This window comes from Pongo pygmaeus, chromosome 7 (assembly GCF_028885625.2).
Source record: "Pongo pygmaeus isolate AG05252 chromosome 7, NHGRI_mPonPyg2-v2.0_pri, whole genome shotgun sequence".
NCBI lineage: Eukaryota > Metazoa > Chordata > Mammalia > Primates > Hominidae > Pongo > Pongo pygmaeus.
The window spans coordinates 145932501-145956092 of NC_072380.2; the positions used below are offsets into that span (position 1 = coordinate 145932501).

The 23592-nt window shown below is 47.4% G+C and overlaps 2 protein-coding genes across 3 annotated transcripts in view; one reads left to right on the forward strand and one right to left on the reverse strand.

The window, feature by feature from the left end:
* The window catches only part of SLA (Src like adaptor), a 39080-nt gene extending 20533 nt beyond the window's left edge, over positions 1 to 18547 (reverse strand). The window contains exons 1-2 of one of the 2 annotated variants that reach the window (XM_054499135.2): positions 18270 to 18547; positions 3774 to 3874 (exon numbers count right to left, since the gene is read on the reverse strand). In XM_054499135.2, coding sequence (XP_054355110.2) covers positions 3774 to 3834 — 61 coding nt within the window. In that variant the 5' untranslated portion in view covers positions 3835 to 3874; positions 18270 to 18547. Of the gene's footprint in view, positions 1 to 3773; positions 3955 to 18269 lie in introns of those variants that run through there. The other variant, XM_054499134.2, reaches the window with a different exon arrangement.
* The window catches only part of TG (thyroglobulin), a 279014-nt gene that overhangs the window by 200825 nt on the left and 54597 nt on the right, over positions 1 to 23592 (forward strand). The window lies entirely within an intron of this gene.

The window sequence follows — 23592 nt, forward strand, 5'->3', positions numbered from 1 at the left end:
AAAAAGGGATCTGGTCCCAGATTTGACACGGATTCACTGTCTGTGGGACCCCTTGCTAGGGCACTTGAACATCTGGGTCATTAAATCTGGTGGCCAGGCACGTTCTCATTCACTCGAGAGCGAGCCCATCCTCTTCCAGAACATGCGGGCTTCTTGAAACCCTGTCCTTTCCAGGCACACACTGAGGTGGGGAGACAGACCCGGGAGTCAGACCACCTGGCTTTGAATCCCAGCTCTCTCCTCTGAGCTGTATGGCCTCAGGCAAGTCATTTAAGCTTCTTGTACCTCAGATTCTCCAACTGCAAAATGGAGATGATAATAGGCAGAAGCCTCGTGGGGCTGTGAGAATCGAGTCTGCGCATGTAAAGCACTGGGCACTGTGTCTGGAGGCTGTGAGCACCAAGCGGCTCTAATCATTCCCGTTTTACAAAGGAGGACAGAGAGACTAAGGAGATAAACTCTTTCTCATCTCTTGTTGTGTGTCAGTGCAGGGGCAGGACTAAAATCTGGTCTGTGGTCTGCAAGCTTTAGGGGTTACAGAGTCCCCAGGGACTCCTAGGAAATTCAGCTGGCGGCTACCTTCCAGCATCCCCAGGTTCTGATTGGTAGGCCTGGGATGGGACCCAGGAATCTGCATTTCAATTACTTCCCAGGGGATTCTGATGCAGGTGGTGTGAAGACCACTTACTGAGAAGCTGCAAGCTGGGTTTGAGAGGTCCCTACCTCCTTCTTCCTTCCCCGAGCCCCACCCACCCCCTTCTTTCCACTGGGCAACTATGTAAACAGCATTATTTCTACCCTTGCATGGGCAGAAAGGGGTCTGTGCTGCTGCCTCTGTTGGTGCCTCTTCAGGTCAGGGTGATAAGAAGAGAAAGAACAAAGAGGGGAAAAAGATCACAGCAGAGATGGAGTGCTCATTTTAAGGTGGAAATATGCCATTTCCTGACCACAGCGGGACTTCCCTAGGTTGTATTAAAAAATCCTGTACTGCCCATGTCTGGTACAGAAGTATGTATAGAATTGTAGAGAAAATGAACACTTTGGGATGATTTGAAAGCAAATTACAGAACTACCAGTTTCACCACTTTAAAACTTTTGGGGAATGGCCATTTAGGTACAGCCTGGTGCAGTCAGGTAACCCCAAATAGAGTTTTTAAAAGTTTCCACACCCTTCTTTGCTGGTGCCTGCACTGCATCATGCTGTCGCTGTGAGGAGGGACTTGTTCCAGATCTCTGGGGCAGGCCGAGTGACTCACCTAAAGTCACACAGCTTCCACGGAACATTACTGGAAGCTCAGTGAGGGCCTTCTGCCTCGAAACTTGCTCTATTTCCCTCAAGTCCTGCTTCCTTTTGTAGGTTTAAGACATTAGTTCCTGAGAAATCGACTAATCAAGAATATTCTGGAAATCTTAGTTTAGCAAAAAAAAACAACAAAAAACAAAACAAACAAACAAAAAAACATGGGCAAAGCCATGTTCCAAGGCATTCACAATCCTGGCTTGGGAGGAGAATAATCTCCCAAAAGCTCAGAAAACGTGGTTGTCTAAAAGTGTCCAGGCTGGCCTCTGGGTGATCCTTGTGCATGGCCAGGGTCTGTGGAGGGTCTGTGGTGCCTCTCTGGCACTGAAGCTAATGTGGGAGCTGGCTCTAATTGCACATTGGCCTAAAGCAACCAGCGAGACCTGCACCGTCTCCTAGGTTACTTGTTTGAGGGTAACCGAATGAGCAACCATAGGAGCTTGAGCTGAGTAGGAGCTCATTCCATAAAAACCCTGACCCTGTGCATGAGGCAGTTAGGGACTACTTAACACGGCATCACTGCACCGCCTTCCCCTCCCTTACTCAAGTAGGTAGAAGAGAAAAGAGGAAATAACATTAGGACCAATGATTGGGGGAACGTTTCAGGGATGGGGGTTGGAAAGGCAGCCCACCAGTGCTTGATGTGGTTGCCTGGATCACAAACGGGGTATGACCAGGGGAATTCTCTTCACCAGCGGGTGGAGGGGTGGGGAGACCCCTCTATCTATGTCTGTTCTAGAGGTGACCTCCCAGCCACATAATGGAAAAAAATCAACTTATTTCATGACAATTTGCATTGAAAAGTTGAAGGCAAATGAGCAAGCCTTGGCGACTGATGTTTTCATGAGGTTCGCTCAAGCATGCTGCCCCCTCTGCCCCAGGCTGAGAGGTGACGACCCAAGATGGGTTTGGTGCGTGGGTGCCTCTCCAGCCTGCCTGGGCTCAGGGCCCTGCAGTGTCAGTTTTCTAGCAGTGGTTATGACCAGAGGAGGAGGCTGTGGCCAAAGCCAGTTTGGAGAGGGTGAGAAAGAGCCTGGCATTCTCCTGACAGCAGCAGCAGCTCAGCCGCCCTGCACACTGCATGCTGTTCTGAGTGTGGCACGGGAGGTAGAGGGCTGCTGTCTGCAGGGCCCTGAGAGCACATGCTGTGTTCCACGTTGTCATCTGGTTCCATCTCCTTGGTCCTGGGGAATATTCTTTTTGTTTATCCCTCTTCCGTTTGGCTTGAGAAGGAGAGTTACTTCACTAGATAAATAAGAGCCACTAGGATTGTTCTGCATCTGACTTGAAAGGGGTGTGGGGTGGCTGGGTCTTGGCATGCTGGCTTGGGGGCATCGGAGGCCATCAGACCACACGAGCTGGGCCTGTCCGTTCTGGAAGCAGTGAGAAAGCTGGTTTGTGAGAGAGCCCACAGAAGTCATGAAATGCGCAGTACCTGGAGGCAGCGCAGGAACCTGGCTCAGTTCACTCCCCAGTCAGGCTCGGCAGACAGGGCAGCCATCTGCGCCAGTGAACTCTGCCCAGGGCAGTGCTGCAGGGGCTGCTGGGAACCATGTGTGGTCACCCCTGCTAGGAGATGGGACACCAGGCCCCAAATGCTACCATGTAAGGTGGGAAGCAGAAGTGTCCCAAGGTGCCCCCTGGCCTCCCTAACCATCCCTTTCCCAAGACCCCACAAGATGAGAATTATGGACTAGGAATCTGAGGAAATAAAGGTCAGGCCATTAGAAAGGGCCAGCATAGCTGAGCCCAGAGCATGGTGGATTTGACGTTCAGCCTTTTCCCTTTGTTCACTGGTGTTCCCTCCCAGGCCTCTGACCAGTTGCTGAGGGACTCTTTGTAGCTTTGGGAGTCTAGCCAAACCTGACATCTCTCCGAAAAGCTGACTTTTGTCATCACTGATTAACCTGCAATATTAGGCTCTTCCCCTGAGAATGCTTGTCATCTTGCAGTCCCACCAATGGGACATAAGGTTTCCTTTCTTTTCAGGAAGATGTCACAGGACGGTGCCTAGCTTAGAAAAGTAACACAGATCCAGCTCTTGCGGGGCTAACTATATGGATGATATTATATTATGGGCTGCCAGAGTTTGGTAAACAGGAGTCTAGGTTTCAGAATCGGATGGGCCTGGATTGGAAATTTATCAGCAAATGCCCAATGATGTGGATCCCATTCCCTTTGTGAGGCTCAGTCTCCCTACCTGGAAAATAAAGCGATTAAACCAGCTGATCTTGGAGATCCATCTCAAAATGCCAAAGATTTGACATCCTTCAGGTGCGCCAAGCACCCAATCCTTTTCATCTTTTAATTATGAAATATTTGAACCACAAACAAAACTAGAGAAACAGACATAATGAGCCCTTCAGTACCCATTGCCCCGTTTAAGTAGTTATCAGCATCCACCACCGCCCAATCTTTACCACAGGCTCTTGTAGCACAGACTTAAGCATCTCACCAGAGAAGCCAGACTTACCCTCTGGGTTGGGCAGGGGCCTCTCGGCAGGCGCAGGGGCAGATTTCATGCTGTTTCCCATTTCTTTCTTTTTCCCTGGGGCCGCTGGTGATGCCCAGAGCCTGTGGTATAGGAGACAGACGGGGAAAGTCAACTGTGCCCTGAGCCCTCCAAGTGGAGAATGACCCAGTTTAGAGAGCATCATGCATCATTTTTCTGGCAGCTTGCTTCTTGAAAGGCGGCTGTTTATATGTGAAGATGAGATTGGTGAAGATTGGTTACTTTTGTGCAGCTCAAGTTCTTTTATCAAGGGAATGACAGAAAAACCACAGAGAGGGAAGTTGCTAGCAAATGCTGTTGGTGGCAAAAGTTTCCATTCTTCCGCACCCTCACTGAGGATGGTAAGCAGCCACAGCAGAGTTTGTGTGAGAAACCAAGCAGCATTTCAGGTGGCCCAGAAAGTATCTCCACTCAGGGGCCCTCACCATCAACTCTGTGTGCCAGGAATTTGGAGTACAGAAGTTATGTGTCTGTACAACCAAAGGCATGAGGAGAAGGTACTTTCTGCTGCTACTTTTTGTCATCCTTTTGAGTTTGTCAGCATGCTTTAACAAAGGATGAAAGAGGAAAACTTCATAACAATTCTGCATACTGGCTGCATGCTGCTGAAGCCGTTTCACATTGACTGTTACTTTTGTTCATTGTAAAGTCATTGCATCATGCTTAAGCCCATTGTGCAGTGAGGGAAACTGAGTCTCAAAAGGGGTAAGTGACTTGTGTGAGGTCACATGGCAAGTAATTGTAGAACTGAGATTGGAACCACTGATGCTAAATCTCTGGGTTGCTCCATAACGGTTTCTAAGGTAGCCACCCAGGCTTAAATTCTGGCTGTGTACTTACAAGCTAGATGACTTCGGGCAAGTCATTAACCTTTTCTATTTTTGTTTTTTTGAGGCGCAGTCTCACTCTGTCGCCTAGGCTGGAGTGCAATGGCACAATCTTGGCTCACTGCAACCCTGCCTCCCGGGTTCAAGCAATTCTCCTGCCTCAGCCTTCCAGGTAGCTGGGATTACAGGCACACATGCCGCACCCAGCTAATTTTTGTATTTTTAGTAGAGATGGGGTTTCACCATGTTGCCAGGCTGATCTTGGATTCCTGATCTCAGGTGATCTACCTGCCTTGGCCTCCCAATGTGGTGGGATTACAGGTGTGAGCCTCCGTGCCTGGCCAGGTCATTAACCTTTTTCTGACCATTTTGGGGGACACTAATTGAACAGTGTTGGGTTACAGTTACAAAATTAACTGAGATAAAGCATGGGAACCACTTTGAACGTGGCCTGGCATAGAATACATGTTAGTTATTACTCTGTTTACTGATTGTCCTTAATGATAAAATTTCCAAGTCTGGACCTTCATACAAATAATTTGGAAAGGGACATAGATTATCAGAGAACAGGGTTTTAGGGAAGCCACATTCCCTCTGGATGGTGGAAGCACAGAGAGGAAGGCCACATTCATAAATAGAGCTCTGCCTGCTTTGTGGGGTCAAAGAGAAGAGATGGAACAGGGTCCCCTCATCGGCCTCCAGCCCAAATGGAAACTAATCTCCCACCTACCTGTGTCTGCAGCTCAGGATCAAACCTTATGAAGGGCACAAAAGTCAGCCCGTCCAACTCCCACCCTGGCCTTGAGTCCTGTCTCCATGCCCTATGTGTACAGGTTCTGGAAAGAAGTACACTCTCAGAGCAAGGCCCTCCCCAGGTTGACGGAGGTCTGCACTGCTCCCTAATTTAAGGGAAGGGGTGGTGTGAGGTGAGACTCCTACTATATTAAGAAACAAGAAACACCAAAATGAGAGTTGTTTAAAAGTCCATGTATCTTAGACATTTACATGAACAACTTGTCACTTACTGCTCAAGCTAATGCATAGTAATATTCCCAAGACAATGACAAGGCTCGCAAAAGCTGTAAACTCACAGTGCACCACAGAAGGGTTGGCTAGAATGGGCAGCATGTTTAAAGTGAAGCGCAAATCCCATCCTTTTTGGATCCTGTTGATCTTTGTGACTAGAAAAGAGGATTCCCTTGCATATTTGAGGCTTGGGCCCTTCTTTCTCCACTCTTGCCCCTACCCTCCTCACAAACCAGAAAAACACGTGCATCCAAAATCCTAGGGCCTCTGACCCTGGTAGGAACTTTCTAGCAGCTGGGCAGGTTCTAACAGCAACACCTGCAGTCCAGGAGGGCAGGGATACATTGGCCTTGTCTCCATCCCTGAGCCTGGTGAAGGTACCCAAGAACTGTGCTTCCCCAAAATGCTTACAGAAACACAGCAGGTGGTGTGACTCCAACCCACATTTCCCGCAGTTCAGCAGACACCTGGGCATCTACCCGGTGTCGGGCCCTGGGCTAGAGCCTTGAGGAAGTCAGGATCCCACCCACGTAGTGGGAGTGTGCTGCCTCCGAGGCCAGGGTCAGGCAAGAGGGAAGAGGCAAACCAGGCCTCCCTGGCCCTGAGGGGATTGTAGCCACACGGGCTGTCCCGCACACGCTTTGGGAAGCATGCGTGTGACATGCAGAGGCCACTCTGCACAGGCCTCAGGAAGCACGCATGTGACACACACAGGGTGTCCTACACAGGCCTCAGGAAGCATGTGTGTGACATGCACAGGTTGCTCCGCACAGGCCTTGGGAAACACACATGTGACATGCACAGGCTGTCCTGCACACACCTGCCTCTGTCCTGCTCCTTGGGCTTCCTGGAACCTGCCAGCTGCCTTGGTTCCTCAGCCTCCTTGTCTATCATCACCGAGGCCTTTGGGCTTCTGGGGAAAGTTCTCAACATGCAGAACTAATTCTGAAACCACATGTGTGCTGGCCTTGCCCATTTGCCACCATCTCCGGTGTCCCCAGACACAGCAAACTGTCCCAACAATGCCTTCCTGTCCTTTCAGCCTGACTCATCAACTGTCATTCAACACCTAGTGATTGTGCCCAGAATCCCGCCCCCATAGATTCCATCCCTCCAGATGCCAGGGTGCCCCCAGCCCTGCCAGCCTTCCCTCCCCTCCATCCCCTCCCCCAAGCTGCTTCTAAGCAGCAGGATCCCACCACAATGTCTGATCTCTCCCCTCCTTTATGTCAACCATTCCAGAAAACAAGTCAGAACAAGACTTTGCTATCCATCAAAGAGAATTCCAACATCCTCTCTCTTCCCAACAGCTCTATCATTCTTCTCAAGCATTTGCATGCTATTTTGGAGGGATTCCTGGAATCCACTACAGAAAAAAAAAAAAAAAGCCTTTAAGCTTGCATTTTTGAGATTGGAGAAATGAGGTTCATCTAGGAAAAGAAACGTACCCAGGGTCACGAGATGAGAAAGTTTGAGTCAGTGCTGAAGGCCTGGGTTCTGCTATGCTAACAGTCTTCGCTCCTGTTGCTTGCACTCCCACCTGTTCTGTCTTGCCAGTCAGAGTTCAGTCTCCGTGACAGAAGGGGCTGTGTCTGGGCTATATGACCACCAAAAAAACCATCAGGTCTCAACAGCCCTTTAGTGGTCTGCTCAGTGGCTTTCTATAGTCTTCAAGAAGGAGTTAACTTATCTGAAAGAGGCTTTTATTTGAGAAGAGTGAAAATGCCCCCAGAGAATGAGAGCTGGAGTCTCTCTAATGAAATGGCTGAACAATTTGATTTAATCTGTGACAGTTTTATGCAGTGGCTGAAGGTGGGAGAGAGGGTACCGGAGACATAATTGCTTCTAAGAACAATAGAAAAGGGCAAAGGAGAAATGAGTTAATTAACACTGGCTCTGCAAATTCTTGATTTCTTTCTCCCTTTCCTTGGTGGTGTAACTCAGGTTTCTGGGTCATAGAATCATAACTGCTATTACCTTATTTTCCCTCCGGTCTTTGGACCAATGTTATTTCCTTTGTGTGAACTTGGACCTTGGTTTCCTCTTCTGAAAAATGAGATGAGTAGAAAAGATGATCTCCAAAGAGCGAGCCTGATAACCCCTTTAATTTTAGCAATCAAGACTCAATGGTTTTTAAAAATTACTAATAAAACAACCATTGGCATTTTTCAAATGAAGTCCCATTAGACAGAATCCCAACTCTTGTCTTTATGTGCTTCAGAATCAAGGGAAGACAGTTAATGTGTACAACCACCTTCCGGGAGGCAATTTGCAGGTATTGTTGTGTTTAATCTTACAAGCATTCCTGAGGGCAGACACTCTTTCACTTTGTTAGTGTGAGATCAGGGGTTAGTCACCTCCCCACTGTCCTGGAGCTGGAAACCTTACATCTCCTGACTTCAGGACCTACACCTTTTGTTCAGGACCCTGCTGCTGTCTCTCCAGTGTAAGGAACTCTGGTCAGTGTGCAGCTGGCTGCCATTTGAGCAGAAGCATGGCATGGAGAGGTCACATACTGGCATGGCGTTGCCGTCGACAACGTGGGATGTGCCGGCCAGCAGCCCTCCTCTTAATAGGTTTCCGTTTTGCAGATCTGGGTCCTTTCATTGTGTGCTCTGCATTATCTCATAAATCCTGGTGGGGAGGCTTCTCAGAACCTTCCATTCCCGGGACAGTGTCCCAGGACAGTACTGCGCACCTGGTCCATCTTGTGCTTCTGATGCCTGGCCTTGCTGCTGGGAAGGAGGGTAGCCCGAACCCCTTTATCGTGCACCAAAGGGGAGAGAAACTGAGGAAGTCCAACCAAGGGAAGGCAGGTCAAAAAGCCAGGAACTGAACCCTTGGTGACAGTTAGAATTAATGTGAAAACATACTTAAGGATGCTACCTTCCCTCTATTCTTAGAAATTTCTGCTGCAAGGTGTGACAGCTATAAGCCCATTCATATGACCTTCTTCTAAGGCATGGAAGCATGGTGCGGCAAGTGGAGAAGCCTCAATGTCCACCATATATGTGAATGCCAACAACAACGGTGATGACCAGAACACCCCCATCCCACAATTGGTCAGAAAGCATCCTCTGCCAGGCACAAAGCTAAGTACTGTCCAGCCAGTATGTCCTGGGTTGCTCCAAACAACCCCACTTTATAGCTGAGATAAATTAAGTGACTTGTCCAAGGTTATACTGCTAGGAAGAGGTAAAGCTGGGATTCCAGCCAGATCTGCCTGGCTCTAAAACCTGTGCTCTTATTGGCCACCAGTGCTGCCCTGTTTTTCTGTCCTCTGACAGAAAAGAAGAGATTTTCAAACCCAAGAAAGCAACAGAAAAGTGATTTTTAAAAGTCATCAGGCCGGGTGTGGTGGCTCACACCTGTGATCCTAGCACTTTGGGAGGCTGAGGCAGGTGAATCATGTCAGGTCAGGAGTTCAAGACCAGCCTGGCCAACATGGAGAAACCCCGTCTCTACTAAAATACAAAAATTAGCCAGACATGTTGGCACATGCCTGTAATCCCAACTACTCAGGAGGCTGAGGCAGGAGAATCACTTGAACTCAGTGGGCGGAGGTGGCAGTGAGCCGAGATCAGGCCATTGTACTCCAGCCTGGGGAGCAAGAGCAAAACTCTGTCTCAAAAATAAAATAAAATAAAATAAAATAAAATAAAATAAAATAAAATAAAATAAAATAAAACAAAACAAAATAAAGTAAAATAAAAGTCATCAAAGCAAACCTTAGGAAGCATAAACTTTGGGGGAAACTTTAATACAATGGAGGCCCTGAGAGATCACTTGGATGTCACTTGGCAGTGTTTGGAAGCCCAGGTCTGGGTTTCCAGTGGGGATGAGGGGTGCAGAAGTGCTGCTGGGAGCAGAAGAAACAAGAGAGAGAGGCCAGTTGAGGCATGCTGTGGTCAAAAGGGCAGGAGTGAATCGCAAGGAATGTTTTCTAGCCTTTCACAGCATTATTTTTAAAAAGCTGTTACTTAGGAGGCTGAGGTGGGCAGATCACGAGGTGAGGAGATGGAGACCATCCTGGGTAACATGGTGAAACCCTGTCTCTACTAAAAATACAAAAATAAATCAGCCGGGCGTGGTGGCAGGCACCTGTAGTCCCAGCTACTTGGGAGGCTGAGGCAAGAGAATGGCGTGAACCCAGAAGGCAGAGCTTGCAGTGAGCTAAGATCGTGCCACTGCACTCCAACCTGGGTGACAGAGCGAGACTCTGTCTCAAAAAAAAAAAAAAAAAAAGCTGTTACTGCTGTGGAACAAAACAAAAGAAAAGAAACAGAAAGGAATACTAGCCATGCTTTTAGAATCTCCGTTTCATAAAAATGTGCCACTCAAATGCATACATATGGAAAAATATTAAAGAGAAATTTCCAAAATGTTTCCAAGGACTCTCTCTGGGTAGTGATTTTATGTGTGAATTTATAAATTTGTTATTTACTTACACATTTCTAAAATACCCAGATTTTCTCCCAAGTGCATGAATTGCTTTTATAATCAAAAGGTTGGAAAGAATGAGGGCACCTTAAAGAAGAGATTTTCAAAGCAGGCAGGCCTGAGTGCAGATTCCAGCTCCCAACCTACTGGCTGTGTGTCCCTGGGCAAGTTAGTTCACTTCTCTGAGCCTTGATTTTCAAATCCACTAATTTGGGATACAAGTATATGCCCTATGGGGTTGTTTTGAGGTTGAAATTGTGGGTCATATCTAAAGCAGAGATATGTTTGGTAAATGGCAGCTAAAATTTACCAAAGCTAGATCCCGTGCAGGGGCTGGGGGGTTGGCTAACTCACTGTGCAAGCTTGAGCAAGTACCTTCCTCTGTCTGGGCCAAAGAGTCCTCAAATCTGATGGGGAAAGGGTTGGGCTGAACAGTTAGTCATGGCTCTTTTGCCTCAACCATTTTCCCGCTGTGACTGTACCCAGTACCGGCACAATTGACTAGGGACTTGCTCAGTGCTGCCTGTGGTCTGACCCTTCCTTTCAGGAAAAATAAGAGCTGGCACAGGGGCTTAGCATCCGGTGGTCTCCCTGGCAGGATTTCCGGGGTCACCCACCACATCCTGACCTCACTCCACAGGTGCACCTCTCTGAGTGCGAGGCTGGGGGCTGCCGAGGCCGCTTACCCTGTGACCCACATAGTCCCCTGCTCTCCTCTAGGGCAGGTGCAGCCACAGGTCTGTTCTACCTGCTCCCACCCCACCCCTATCTGCTTCTCCTTTCTCCGCCCTGCAGAGGAAGGCTGCGGCATACCAGGGGCTCTAGGGGCACCGGCAAGACCTACAAGGGCAGGCAGCCAGCTCAGAGAAGGCATGCAATTCCCAGCCTTCTTCTCAGGCCTGACTCCAAGCCAGAGGCCCTCAGAAACCCCTGGGGAAGAATGTGGGGTCCTCTTACCTAAGATATTTCAAACACCTGGAATCCCAGCATGTTGGGAGGCCGAGGCTAGTGGATCACCTGAGGTCAGGAGTTCAAGACCAGCCTGGCCAACGTTGTGAAACCCTGTCTCTACTAAAAATGCAAAAATTAGCTGGGCGTGGTGGCAGGTGCCTGTAATCCCAGTTACTCAGGAGGCTGAGGCAGGAGAATCACTTGAACCCGTGAGGCAGAGGCTGCAGTGAGCTGAGATCACACTGCTGCACACTCCAGCCTGAGTGACAGAGCAAGACTCCATTTAGAAAGAAAGAAAGAAAAAGAAAGAAAGAAAGAAAGAAAGAGAAAGAAAAGAAAGGAGGATTCCCTAGAAGCTCAATACATAGAATAGATGAAAGGGAGTAGCTGCATGGGGCTGGGGGCTCAGCTCAGCATCTCATCCCTCTACTACTCTTGATAGGATACCTCAATCCTGGGGCATCATAAAGCATCACTTGAAAAGTAGCAACTCAACACTCTCACAGGACAAGGAAAGGCTCAGAGAGGGCAAGCAACCTGCTCGAGGTCACACATTAGGTTTGGATGAATGCATGACTCCCTGCCCAGCACTCCATCCCCTGCAGCAGAGGCAATGCCCATCTACCTGTCAACCAGGCTGCAGGCCTGACCCACATGTCCAGGAGCCTATGTGCTGGCCTCCTCTACCCTTGAGTGCCCAGAAGGGGATCTCATACACTCTCAGGCTAACAGAGAGGCTGGGCTTTATGCTAAGACCAGAAGAGGATGGAGGTGTCCTAATGTACATTTTAAGGTCATTTTAAGATATCATGGAAAGAAGCCAGACTTGAAGCCTGTCAATGCTGGGGCAAGTTTTAATTCCATTCTTTATTAAGTCACTAGACCACTCTTTCTGTTGTTTTTGTTTTTGTCTTTAATGGACATAGTCATATGTGCCTTTCTGGGTATTCTCATGGAAGGATTGGCAAGAGGAGGTGTTGAGGGCTGTGCACACCCTACAGGCTCCGTGGCTCACCGCCACACTGACGCAAGGGCCTCAGTGACCCAGACGTGTCAGTACAGTGAGTGGGCGTCTTATGAAGAGCTGTCTGGCATACAGAGGCGGGCAGCTGAAGCCATTCCTGACGTGGCTTTGATACTTCATGGAAATAAAAAGAGCCTCCCCCCCAACCCATTTCTTTCTTTCTAGATAGACTTTCTGTACACAGAGGCCCCCAACACAGGGATGGTGAGGTGGGGCACCACCCAGTCAGCCTGTGGCTCTGTTGGACCAGAACAAATTTGCTGACAAAACCAGGCTATAAATGGGGTTTGGCCCAGGCCAGGTCCTGGATACCTCTAGATCCTATAAGCAGGCTGGCCTAGCAAACATTGGCAATGAAGGAAGAGTGGTAAAGACAATTATTTTAATCCTAGCCATTACACAGAATGGGGAAACAGTGACTAGGAAACAGGCCTTTTCTTTTCATTTCAAATGTGGATACTTGAGAAAGGCAGGTTTCATCACAGAAGGTGGAGGTAGATGGAAACTTTCATGAACATCCTAAAGGTCACCCAGGCTTCTAGGCACAGGGACTATAAAGTCAGTGATTTCTTTATTGCATCGTATTTCCCAGCAAGAGTTACTTTTCCTTTTTATTCATACACGTGAATCACAGCATTACTCATAAACTTATAAAGTAAGATAGGAATCAGCATTTCACCTGACACGGCATTTGCCAATGACCAACTCCTGATCTGGGATCTCCCCTCGCTGTCAGTCACTTGTCCAGGGACATGGACCCCAGAACCCCACACTCTGCAGCTCCCAGGCATTTGGTCTAATGGGGCTTGGTCTCTCTAAAGAGATCTCCATGATGTTTTTAGTTTGCTATTAATGTGCTCCTCTTTTGAGCTCACTGTTCCCTCCTTAGCACCTCAGGAAAGCCAATTGCCTTGGGATGGGTCACAATTCGACGGTCTCTTGTGTGACTGCATGGTGAGTGACTGTCTCTCCTACTGGACTATAAGTGCCTTGAGAGCAGCCAGCAGGTTTGTTTCTACTCTCGGCTGGGACTCAGAAGATGCTCCATAGGGAAATAAAATGGAACAGTTACAAACAGAAGAAACAGGTCGGGTGTGGTGGCTCATGACTATAATCCCAGCACTTTAGGAGGCTGAGGCAGGCGGATCATTTGAGGTCAGGAGTTCAAGACCAGCCTGGCCAACATGGCAAAATCCCATCTTGACTAAAAATACAAAAATTAGCTGGGCGTGGTGGCAGGTGCTGAAATCCCGGCTGCTTGGGAGGCTGAGGCAGGAGAAATGCTTGAACCCAGGAGATGGACTTTGCAGTGAGCCAAGATTGTGCCACTGAACTTCAGCCTGGGTGACAGAGCAAGGCTCCATCTCCAAAAAAAAAAAAAAAAGAAAGGAACTGAAGAAACAATGTGGGCCTCGGAGACCACGGATTTGTGGTGTGCTAGTAAATGTCAAACAATCAATGTTTCAGGGGGAAAAATCCTAATAGTGTGTGCCAATTTCTGTGGTGTAAATACTCCCACCATGCTGATTTCCAGTTTCCAGTGTGACATCTCCGAGGACAGAGTAGGAAAAAGATGTGTGGAATGCCCTCATAAGCCAGCACAGGCCGCATCCAGACACCACTGGAGCTAATCGACTCTTTATGGAATCTTTCTCCCGACAAGCATCTGTTTTTGGAACAGTTGCCTACAGGCCTCTCTATTTGTTTTCAAAACAAAAGAGACTAATCTAAGTGGGCATCCACTATGTGGAGGGCCTAAAGGAGATGTTTAAAATACATGGACTCATTTGATGCCCCCAAGAACATACTGTTTTATAGATGAGAAAACTGAGTCTCAGAGAGGCTAAGTAACTTGCTCAGGGTCAAACAGCTAGCTCAGGGCTGGGGCCAGCATGGGAATCTGAGTCTCAGAGAGGTAAGTAATTTGCCCAGGGTTACAAGGCTTGTTCAGAGCTGGGTCCAGCCTGTAAATCCTTTGTCTTTTTACTCCCACTCCTAATTCCTTCGGTAATACCTTCATCCCAGCTTAATAAAACTTTAATTCTAAAAGCAGATGCTCTAAGAGCTGGGTCTGCTGGCGAGACCAGAGGAGAGTGCACACAGGCCTGGGAGCTGGTGTGCACACTGCCCCGTGTCTGCAGGCACCCTCACTCCTGACCGTGGTAAAGTTGTCCTTTCTCCCTGGACAGTGGTTGTCAACTGTGTCATAAAATCACTGGGATGGGTGGCTCCAATACTGTGAGAGGAAATTTATCTCAATTGTTTCCCCTAATTTTATCTAATTTTCATTTTCTGCACATTCTGTCTTTAGAACCCACAGTGGGCCAATCAACTCCCCCGAGACTGTGGCCAAGTCACTTTCCTCTTTTGGTGTCAGTTCGCCTTTCTATAAATAGTGAGGGAGCCAGCTGGAGGCCTCCCTGTGTCCACCCCAAATTGGTGCCGGCCCTTGATGAGGCTTCGTGTACAGCAACAGGAGAGGGGGCGCCAGTGCATATTGAGGAATTGTGTGTTCTAGGCGTGTTACATGTACTCTCCACTTGACCTCCACAACTCTCTGGAGTATGCATCATTACACTGAGACCTTTTGTCTAATCGGGGAAACCAAGGCCAGAGCATTCACATAACGTGTCAGAGTTTGCCCAGCTGTAAAGTGCTGGAGGTGGGACTGGAATCCAGGGGTCTGGCTCTAGAGCCTGGCTCCCAGCTACCGTGTCCTTAGGCCTGAGGAAAGGGATGGAGGGCAACCTAAAGCAGAGCTCTCCTTTTTTCTGGCAAGGTTATGGTACCTTTTTGTGTGCTAGAGGGTTATGCTTGTCATAGTTATTCAGTAGGTGGATTGATAGGTTTGTGGATAGAGCGGTGCAATGAGAGGTGGGTCCAGACACTCTGGTTATTGGAACTTGCATTCAGAGGATGCACATTTTGAGCCGATTGTCCATGTGGCTTGGATGGCACGCAGAGGGGAGAGGGGAGAGGGGAGGAGTTGGGGGAGGTGGCGTACCTGCAAACTAGGGGGAACACGTTCAGCTCCCAGGATTAGTGGGAGAATTAAATGAAACTGACTGTACTGACTCCACTTGGTCCCCTCTCTTCTCTCTCCCTAGCTCTGTTTCCTTCACGGCACATACCACTATTTGTCCTTACGTATTTGTTTCTCTAAATGCTTACTGCTCCCAGGACAACTTTCTTAGGATAGGGTTCATGTCTATTATATTCCTCAATGAAAAACCGTGACCTAGCAGGTGCCTGGCACATAATGCAAGCTCAGTTAGTTAGAATGAATGACTGAAGGTATTGTATATAAACTGCCTGGCACAGTATAGGCAAGAGGTGGTCCACTTCCAGGAAGCCTGGACCGTCTGAGGTAGTTATTTTGCCCCTAAGCACAAGCCAGCAACAATTCTCACTTTCTTCGGAAGCTGTTTAAGTCTCCCAACTTCACTCACCAACCTCCTCTCCACACATATACACACCAAGTCCTCCAGCCCTGGTTCCAGTCTGCCTGGTGCTAAGGAGCGAAGTGTGACTTTGCAAAGCTGTTTGACAACAAAAGAGAACCACTGAGCCCCTGACCCCTAAAATTGCTGTCTTAGCTAGAGTTACCATAATCAAATTGCCTCCTACCTTAGCGGTTCTCAGATAGGAGGAAGTGGTTCGAACAGAGTGTACTTATTTCCTTCGGAACTTGTAGGGAGAATGAGAGAGGGAGGAAGTTGATCACGTGATGTGACCTCAATGGATATTTTATTGCAGGAAGAGAGGGATAGATGAATAGATAGATGGACAGATAGATGGACAGATAAATGTACGAACAGGACCCTTGGGCTGCTAACAAGAACCAAATGGTTTGGTCTGAAATATGCTGGAAATTTTGATGGGAACTTTAAGTTTCAGCCTCTCTCAGAGCTGGGAGAAATACATTCTTGATGAATGTCAAATGAAAACGTAAAACCCAGTAGCATCTATTAATGCAGGGCACTGATTTAGGTGTACTAGAATGAATAATTTCTGTCTTTAAGAAGGCTCATTTCCCTTGGAAATACATTGCCAGATTTCACAATTTAGAATGGGGAAGTTTTCTTCTGAAAGTGACTTAGGAAAGTGTTATTCGGAAAGTGACTTTAGTTTGCTGCAATGCAAACCTACCCCTGTCTGTTTCGTGTATATCAGATGGAGGAACAAGCAGAAATACATATTCAGAAAAATGGAGGAGTGCCCCACTCATTGCTTTAGTCGTTTAATCCATCATATTTAACACTGCTTATTAATAGCTTTCTGCCTAGGAAATGTAAAAGGGATTGGATATATTTTAATTGTCTGATTTAGAAATGATATCAATATCTCCTATTTAGTACCTATTATCTCCCAGATAGTACACGTAAACTTCTTTCAAACATACAAAGAAACTGGTCTTCTTTTTACGAGGAAAATACTAACACTCAAAGGGGCAAAGTGACTTGTGCAGAGTCACAGAGTTCTTTGGTGGCCGACCCAGAATGTTGACTCAGGTGCAGCTGATTACGGCACAGTCTTTCTATGTTGCCATCTTGCTGCTCTGATCTAGATTCTAGATCTGTTTAAGATGAAGGAATCTAATTAGATTTCAATTTGTCTATTCCATAGGTTTTTAATATTATTGTTATACTTTCAGAGCATATTAAGCACTCTTAAATAGAATTCTTCTTCTTTTTTATTTTTTTAGATGAAATTTTGCTCTTGTTGTCCAGGCTGGAGTGCAGTGGCACAATCTCAGCTCACTGCAAACTGCAACCTCCACCTCTCGGGTTCAAGCGATTCTGCTGTCTCGCCTCCCGAGTATCTGGGATTACAGGCACCCGCCACCACACCCAGCTAATTTTTGTATTAAATAGCATTCTTCTAAATGGAGACTATTAGTTGCAACAAATTTGCCAGAATTTTTACCTGGGCTTATCTCTCCACTTTTCAAAGGACCACAGCCCAGTTTAATAGACTTGCAGCTCAGCATCTCATAGCAAACCACAGAATGACAATTTAAAGACTATGGGGTGCGTTTTTCCTAAAGTCAAGGGCACCACTTTAAACACAGGCCTCAGCTTTGCATCCACTTGTTCTTGCTGAGGCTCCCCCAACCCTTTAGAGCCCCTCACTTGCCTCTACCTCCCACCAGCTATGTGACTTGGACAAGCCACCTAACTTCTCTGAGCCTCATTTTCTCAGTTTTCAAAAGCAAATAACAATCACAATCCTATAGGATTGTTCTGAGGATTGCAGAAAAATAACTTTTTATGCATTGTTCCTCCCCAGCCACTCAGGATGGTAGATATCACCTCCTGACACCCCCATGCACAGCCCCAAATGAGGACATTCCGAGGCCAAAGCTCAGGTCACTTCTTTGACACCCGGCTCTCTCCATATGTAGGCACCTAAAAGAATGTGGAGTGTGCCATATTTCGTAGAAAATTCCCATTGTCCTAAATCTTTTCCAACTCTAACATGCTGTTTTCAGAATTTATATACTTCACATGTTTGCCTTTCCTTTGATTCCTCCTTTCCCCCATACACATACCACCTGCTCAGATTGTTATTAATTATCTTTGGCATCTTCTTAAAGAAGATGCATACATACTTTACGTCACACTCCAAGTAGCGCTATTGCAATCCCTCAACCCACCTGGCTCCATGCACCTTTAGACATCATGACTCCAGCCTGATAGCATTTACTGAGCACCTGCTGTATGCTGAAACTGGCCTGAGCACTTAGCATGTATCAATTTCTTCACTTTGCCCTATACCTGTGTGCATTAGGTACCATCATTGTCACTTTACAGATGAGAAAATGAAGGCCTGGAGAGGTTTAAATGACTCCCTCAAGGTCGCACAGCTAGGAATTCTGATGGCAAATCCCAATTGTCCTTTGTAAGAAGCCTGCTAAGTACAAGCTTTTTTGGCGAGAATGTCTCCTCTGGCAGAATCCTGCCCATGCTCCTCCAGCCCTTCTCTCCACAGAATTATGCATCCAACACCCACTGAGCCACTGCAGTGTGCTGGGCACCAGGTTGGGGGCTGGGCTTCTCTCAAGACATTGCCCCACCTGTTCTCAGGGAGCTCCTTTCTGACTCCAGAAAGTCAACCCCTGCCAACTGCGTGTTGAAGAGGTCCTGAAGTCTCTCCCCACCCCATCTCTGCCACATCCCCCCAAAATACCTTCACACACTGGGCATGACTCCTGTGGGAGCTGTCTGCAGAGGGATTGCTGGGCGCAGAGTCACTGCCTCTCCGTCTGTCAACTGCTGCTGCTCCGGAATAAACAGGCAGCCGGGCCTCTCGCGGTTGTGGAGAAGCAGCCCATGCTACCCAGAAGAACTGCAGTTGCTAAACTGGCCGCATACTTCCTCTGCTAGGAACGAGGAAGGCACAGGGCTTGCAGAAGGGCAGGTTCCTGTTTTCAGTAACCACTCTGAGCAAGCTTCTCTCTGCAAGGACTGGGAAGATAGATGCGTTATTAATTTTTTTACAAAGCACTTGAGAATATGGCCAGCTTAACTCTAGATTCTGGGATTTCAGAAGCTTGGTCTTCTTTTTCTAATTAAAAGGCAAATCAGTGGGGCTGTGAATTTGCTCTTGTGCATCCCCAGAGCTCTCTGGGCCCACGAAGACTGTGGCTGAGAGCTGCAGCTTGTCTGATTTCGGTTTCCCAATTTTTGCAGCTTCCTTCTGTTACTGCCGAATGGACCCCAGAGCAATGCTTTGAGATTAAAGGAGACTAAAGAGACACAATGACTTGGTGCAATGTGTAGGTCAAGGGAAAAAAACTAGAAAGAACATTATGGGATGGCAGTTGTTTGAATATATACTGCACAGTTGATAATACTGTTCCAGTCTTAAGTTTCTTGGACAAGGTAATACTAGTGTGGTTATGTGGGAGAATGTCTAGTTCTTAGGGGACACACGGTGACCAAGAGGATGTCTCGTATCATGACGGCTATATCTTTCAAAGAGTTTGTTAAAAGAAAAGCTGCATCCCTATATCTACAGCCATCATATTGGCACAAAAGTTATTGTGGTTTCTTCCATAGAAGTAATGGCAAACACCACAATCATTGTGGCACCAACCTAACACATCTACATCTATATATCAAGACACAGAAAGAGAATGAGGGAGACAGAAAGCCAACGGGACAAAATGTTAATACTTGGTGAGCTTAGGTGAAGGGGATGTAGGTGTGCATTGTTCTACTCTTGCAACTTTTTGGTGAGTTTGATGTTAAAATACATGTGTCTTTATGTTATGTATTACAAAATGTATGTCGTATATGTTATACATTATGTAAATATTGCATATAAAATCTCCCTACTTACAGCGTGTAAGTCTCAAGCAGAGAAACTCAGGCACATGGGGCTTCAGAGCTTATTGATGAAAGAGGTGAAAGTTACTGGAATGCTGACCCCAAGATTGCCTGGGAATTGCCTGCTTGAGCTTGGAATGCCAGGTAACCACACTGGGATGGCCCTCAGAGCCCCTCACAGCCCCTCACACCTCACAGAGTGGACAGAGCATCAGAGACTTGAGTGATCTGCCCACAATCACACAGCTAGTCCCAAAGAAGAGCCAGGGCCAGAATCTACGGCTGGTGACCCAGGCCCCAGGCCAGTGAGGCCGACACAGCCACCCTGCGACAGTCATTTGGAAACCTCACTCGGTGTAGTTTGCAAAGATGAATCAAAACCCTCAGAGCTGCTTCTAAATTTAGCAGGCAGGCACTCTGCACTAGAGAGATGGTTCCTTAGACAACTTGTGAAAACACTCGCTCATGAAGAGCATGCTGGGAAGGTACAAAGGAACTATTGCAAAAGACTGAGTGGGCAGTTTGCTTTACAGGGAAGAGAGGATAGGCGGAAATATGCAGAAGTGGAGATTTTCCCCTGAATTCACACAGAGGAGTAAAAGAGCTTTGGACTGATAGTCAGAGGTATGAGTTTTGTGATGACTTTTTAATAGACATTTACCAAGCAAGAATCTAGTACAGACGAGGCTCTGAATTTATTCCCTGTCTTGTCTTTAGTGAAACTTTATTGAGCAAGGCATATTCCATGAACTGGGATTTAGCTGTAAAAAAAAAAAAAAAGAAAAAACTGCAAAAGCCCTGCCCTTCCCTGTACTTAACTTAATTTAAAGGAGACTACAGAGACATGGTGACTTGGTGCAATGTGTGGGTCACGGGAAGAGAACTAGAAAGAACATTATGGGGTGGCGGTTCTTTGAATATATACTACACAGCAGATTCTACTACTTCCCATAGGAGGAGTCCTATGGGAAAGATTGAATATGTGACTATCAATTATGGTGACCCATCGAGGAAACTCAATGGGTTGATGGGACCGAGGGGCCCAGATGTGCTACTTTGCACAGGTGGCCAGTTGTGGGGTGGATGGGCTCTCTCTAGAGATATCATTAGGCTGAGAACTGTAGGAGGAAAGGAAGCCAGCCCTGGGACAAGCCAGGGCATGAGAGGTGTGCGCAGAAGGGACTGCTGGTTTCACACAAGCTTTAAAAGTTTTTGGGAAAGACAATCAGCCCTAAAGATGTTCAAGTCAGAGGCAGAGGCAGACAACAGAGAGGCCCATAGAGTGGGTTCCTGTTCAAGGGGTCCCGTTCACAGGAGAAGCTACAGAAGAAGGAGAAAGGCAGGATGCAGAGCCCTGGAGGTCAGGGCTGCAGGCTCTTCTCTGTTTTTTTCCAGTGGGTCATTGGGTGACTGGGGGGCTGCTGCTAACCTCCCCCGACCCCCAGCCCGGGGTGTTTATGACCTCCCTTTTGCCTCCTGGGGTAACCGAGGAAACTCAGTAGGTTTGAGAAAGTGTTCCTCATACTGGACGCTGTGCTATCCCAAAACCTGGGCTGTGCCAGAGCAGGGGAATGGAATGGAGGTGTTGGCCCTGGGCCCAACCAGAGAGGGCAGGGCTGAAGCCCGATGCCACGCTAGACAGGTGACTCAGATCTTAGGCCTCTGTTTTCAGTAACCCCAAGCGGGGTCTCAGACTCAGCACTTTGGACATTTTGGATCAGAGAATTCTCTGGTGTGTATATGTGTGTGTGTGTGTGTGTGTGTGTGTGTGTGTGTGTGGCAGAGTGGCAGGGCTGGCCTGTGCATTGGAAGATGTGCCACAGCATCTGTGGACTTGACCCCCTAGACGGCAGGAGCACCCTGCACCCCTCCAAGTCGTGACAACCAAAAATGTCCCAGAAATTGGCAAATGTGCCCTAGGGAGCAAAAATTGCTCCCAGTTGAGAACGACTGGATCATACCCATCCCAAAATAAGACACGTGTGGAGGTTGTTCTTTCTTGGGTTGTAAAGTGCTGCCCTGAGGGCAGTTGGTTTTCCTGCTTTTGTGTGGACTCAGCTCTGCCGCATGTCTGCCTGTGCTCTCTGGTACACATCTCAGAAGCTGCTGTATGGCAAGGCTCCTTTGGGTGGCTGTGTCACCCATCCTTCCTCTCCACCATCATACACGTGACCCAAGAAGAGGAACTGGTTTGCGGTCTGTTCAGGAGTCCCTGGGAATTAGGGCTGGGAAGCTACAGTATGGGCAGCCTGTGAGCTGCATCTTAAAGGAGGAGCAGTTTGCTGTCAAGAACTGGGGTGGAAGCATGTGAGCCACGAGCTGCTTAAGGACAGTAGAGGAAGAGCAGGAGGTGGACTTCTCACCGCAGAGGCCCAGCCAGGGAGGATTGTATTGTGAGTTTGCTTCCATGTCTTCCCTGCTCCTCCACCACCCTAACCATTCCTCTCCCAACCATTTTCCATACTGTTCCTCAGTGGTTCACACACCTTTTTCTTCTAATCCATCAAGAAGTCTCGAGTCCAGGAATATTGTCATTTATTCAAGCATGCATTTCGTGCTCCATACATTCATTCAGTTATTCATTCAACAAACTTTTGTTAGCACTCACTGTGTGCCAGACGCTATGCATGTAACTGTACTATGTGCCAGGCAAGACTAGGCCCTACCCTCAAGGAGTTCAAAGCCAAACACTCTTTTATCTCTGTTTTCCAGGCCCAGAACAAAACAATGTTCACTACATATTTGCTGAATTACTCAATTTAGCCAACATCTATTGTAAATTTCGTGTATGTATAACCTATATTCAGAGGACAGACAGGGAGAGAATTCTCAGGTAGTGCGTGAATGTATCTCCATCCCTCCCTGCCCTCAAGGAGTTTCTGATCTAGCAGAGGAGACAGACACACATATCAAAACCCCAGGGTGTAAAGAAAGATGTTGGTAGGGAGGGGGCCAGGAGAGGAGACCAAGAAACCTCTAGGGCTCCTGGTTTCACACAGGAACTTCATGGCACTGAGGCATGGCGGGACCACATTAGATTCTATCCCAGCAGCTTGGTCTTCTAGGTCCATGTACTGAGTCAGCACAAGAAGCAAAGACAAAAACACATAGCAGGTGTTGCCCCCACCAAGGACGTCAAATGTAAGCATGGAGTCAGGCCAGGCTCTGCTGTACTGGCCGAATGACACTGTCAGGAGGTCAGGCTTTAGGACTCACAAAGACACCCAGTACCATCTGTGTAGGAAGCAGCTGATTTCCAGAGGGCTTTGCAAATTAATTAGAATTAACTATTGGGGCCCAGACTAATGACCATAGGCAAATAATAACGATGCCAGCCATGCATGGATTGAGAATCACTCAATTAAGTACTAGGCTGTGGTCATCACCTTATTAAAGTGAAATGTTCCCCTATGTAAAAACTAGCTTTACAGACTGCACGTTGTCAGGAGCCAGTTGTTATATTTCTCCAACATGGGTTGATGAGTTTCCCAGGGGAAGCGATAAAAAGCCACTTTTCCAGCTTCAGGTCTCAGAGGAGTTCCAGGTTCTAGGAGGTTAAGAGCTCCTAAGGCAATTCAGCATCATGCGGCAGATGTGATGTTGCAGCCCCATGCTGGGTCAGAGTCACAGCTTGGTCCAGTATGAGCAGATTTCCATTCCTACTTTATGGCTTGATTTGTTTTCCTCTTTCAACGGAAATATTCAAAAGTTTGGAAGAAGGAAAAGGCAGTCTTGGGAACTAGAAAGCTTTCTATCGATGGAGAAAACCAAGTGTAAGCTAATTCATTTGGTAGAGAAGTTCAATACCACTTATTGAATGCAAGGCATGACACTTGGTGCTATAAAACTGTTGATGAGATTCCCATGTCAAACCATATGACCTTCAAGATCGCATACAAGATAGAAGTTCGAGAGTAAAGTTTTGCCCCCTCTATGGCTGGATGAGTGCTGACCCACTCATACAATAATTTATTTAATAACAGTTTTTTGAACCTCTTCTATGTGTTAGGCATTTCTCTGGGTATGGAGTTAGAGAAATAAATGAGTAAAGTCATAGAAGGGAACTGAAGGCATGGGGACAGTAAGAGGAACTCTCCCCTTAAAAGGGTGACATTTGAAATGAGTCCAGAGTGACTCTGGCATGAAAATCAAGAGGAAAAAACACAAGGCAAAGGACATAA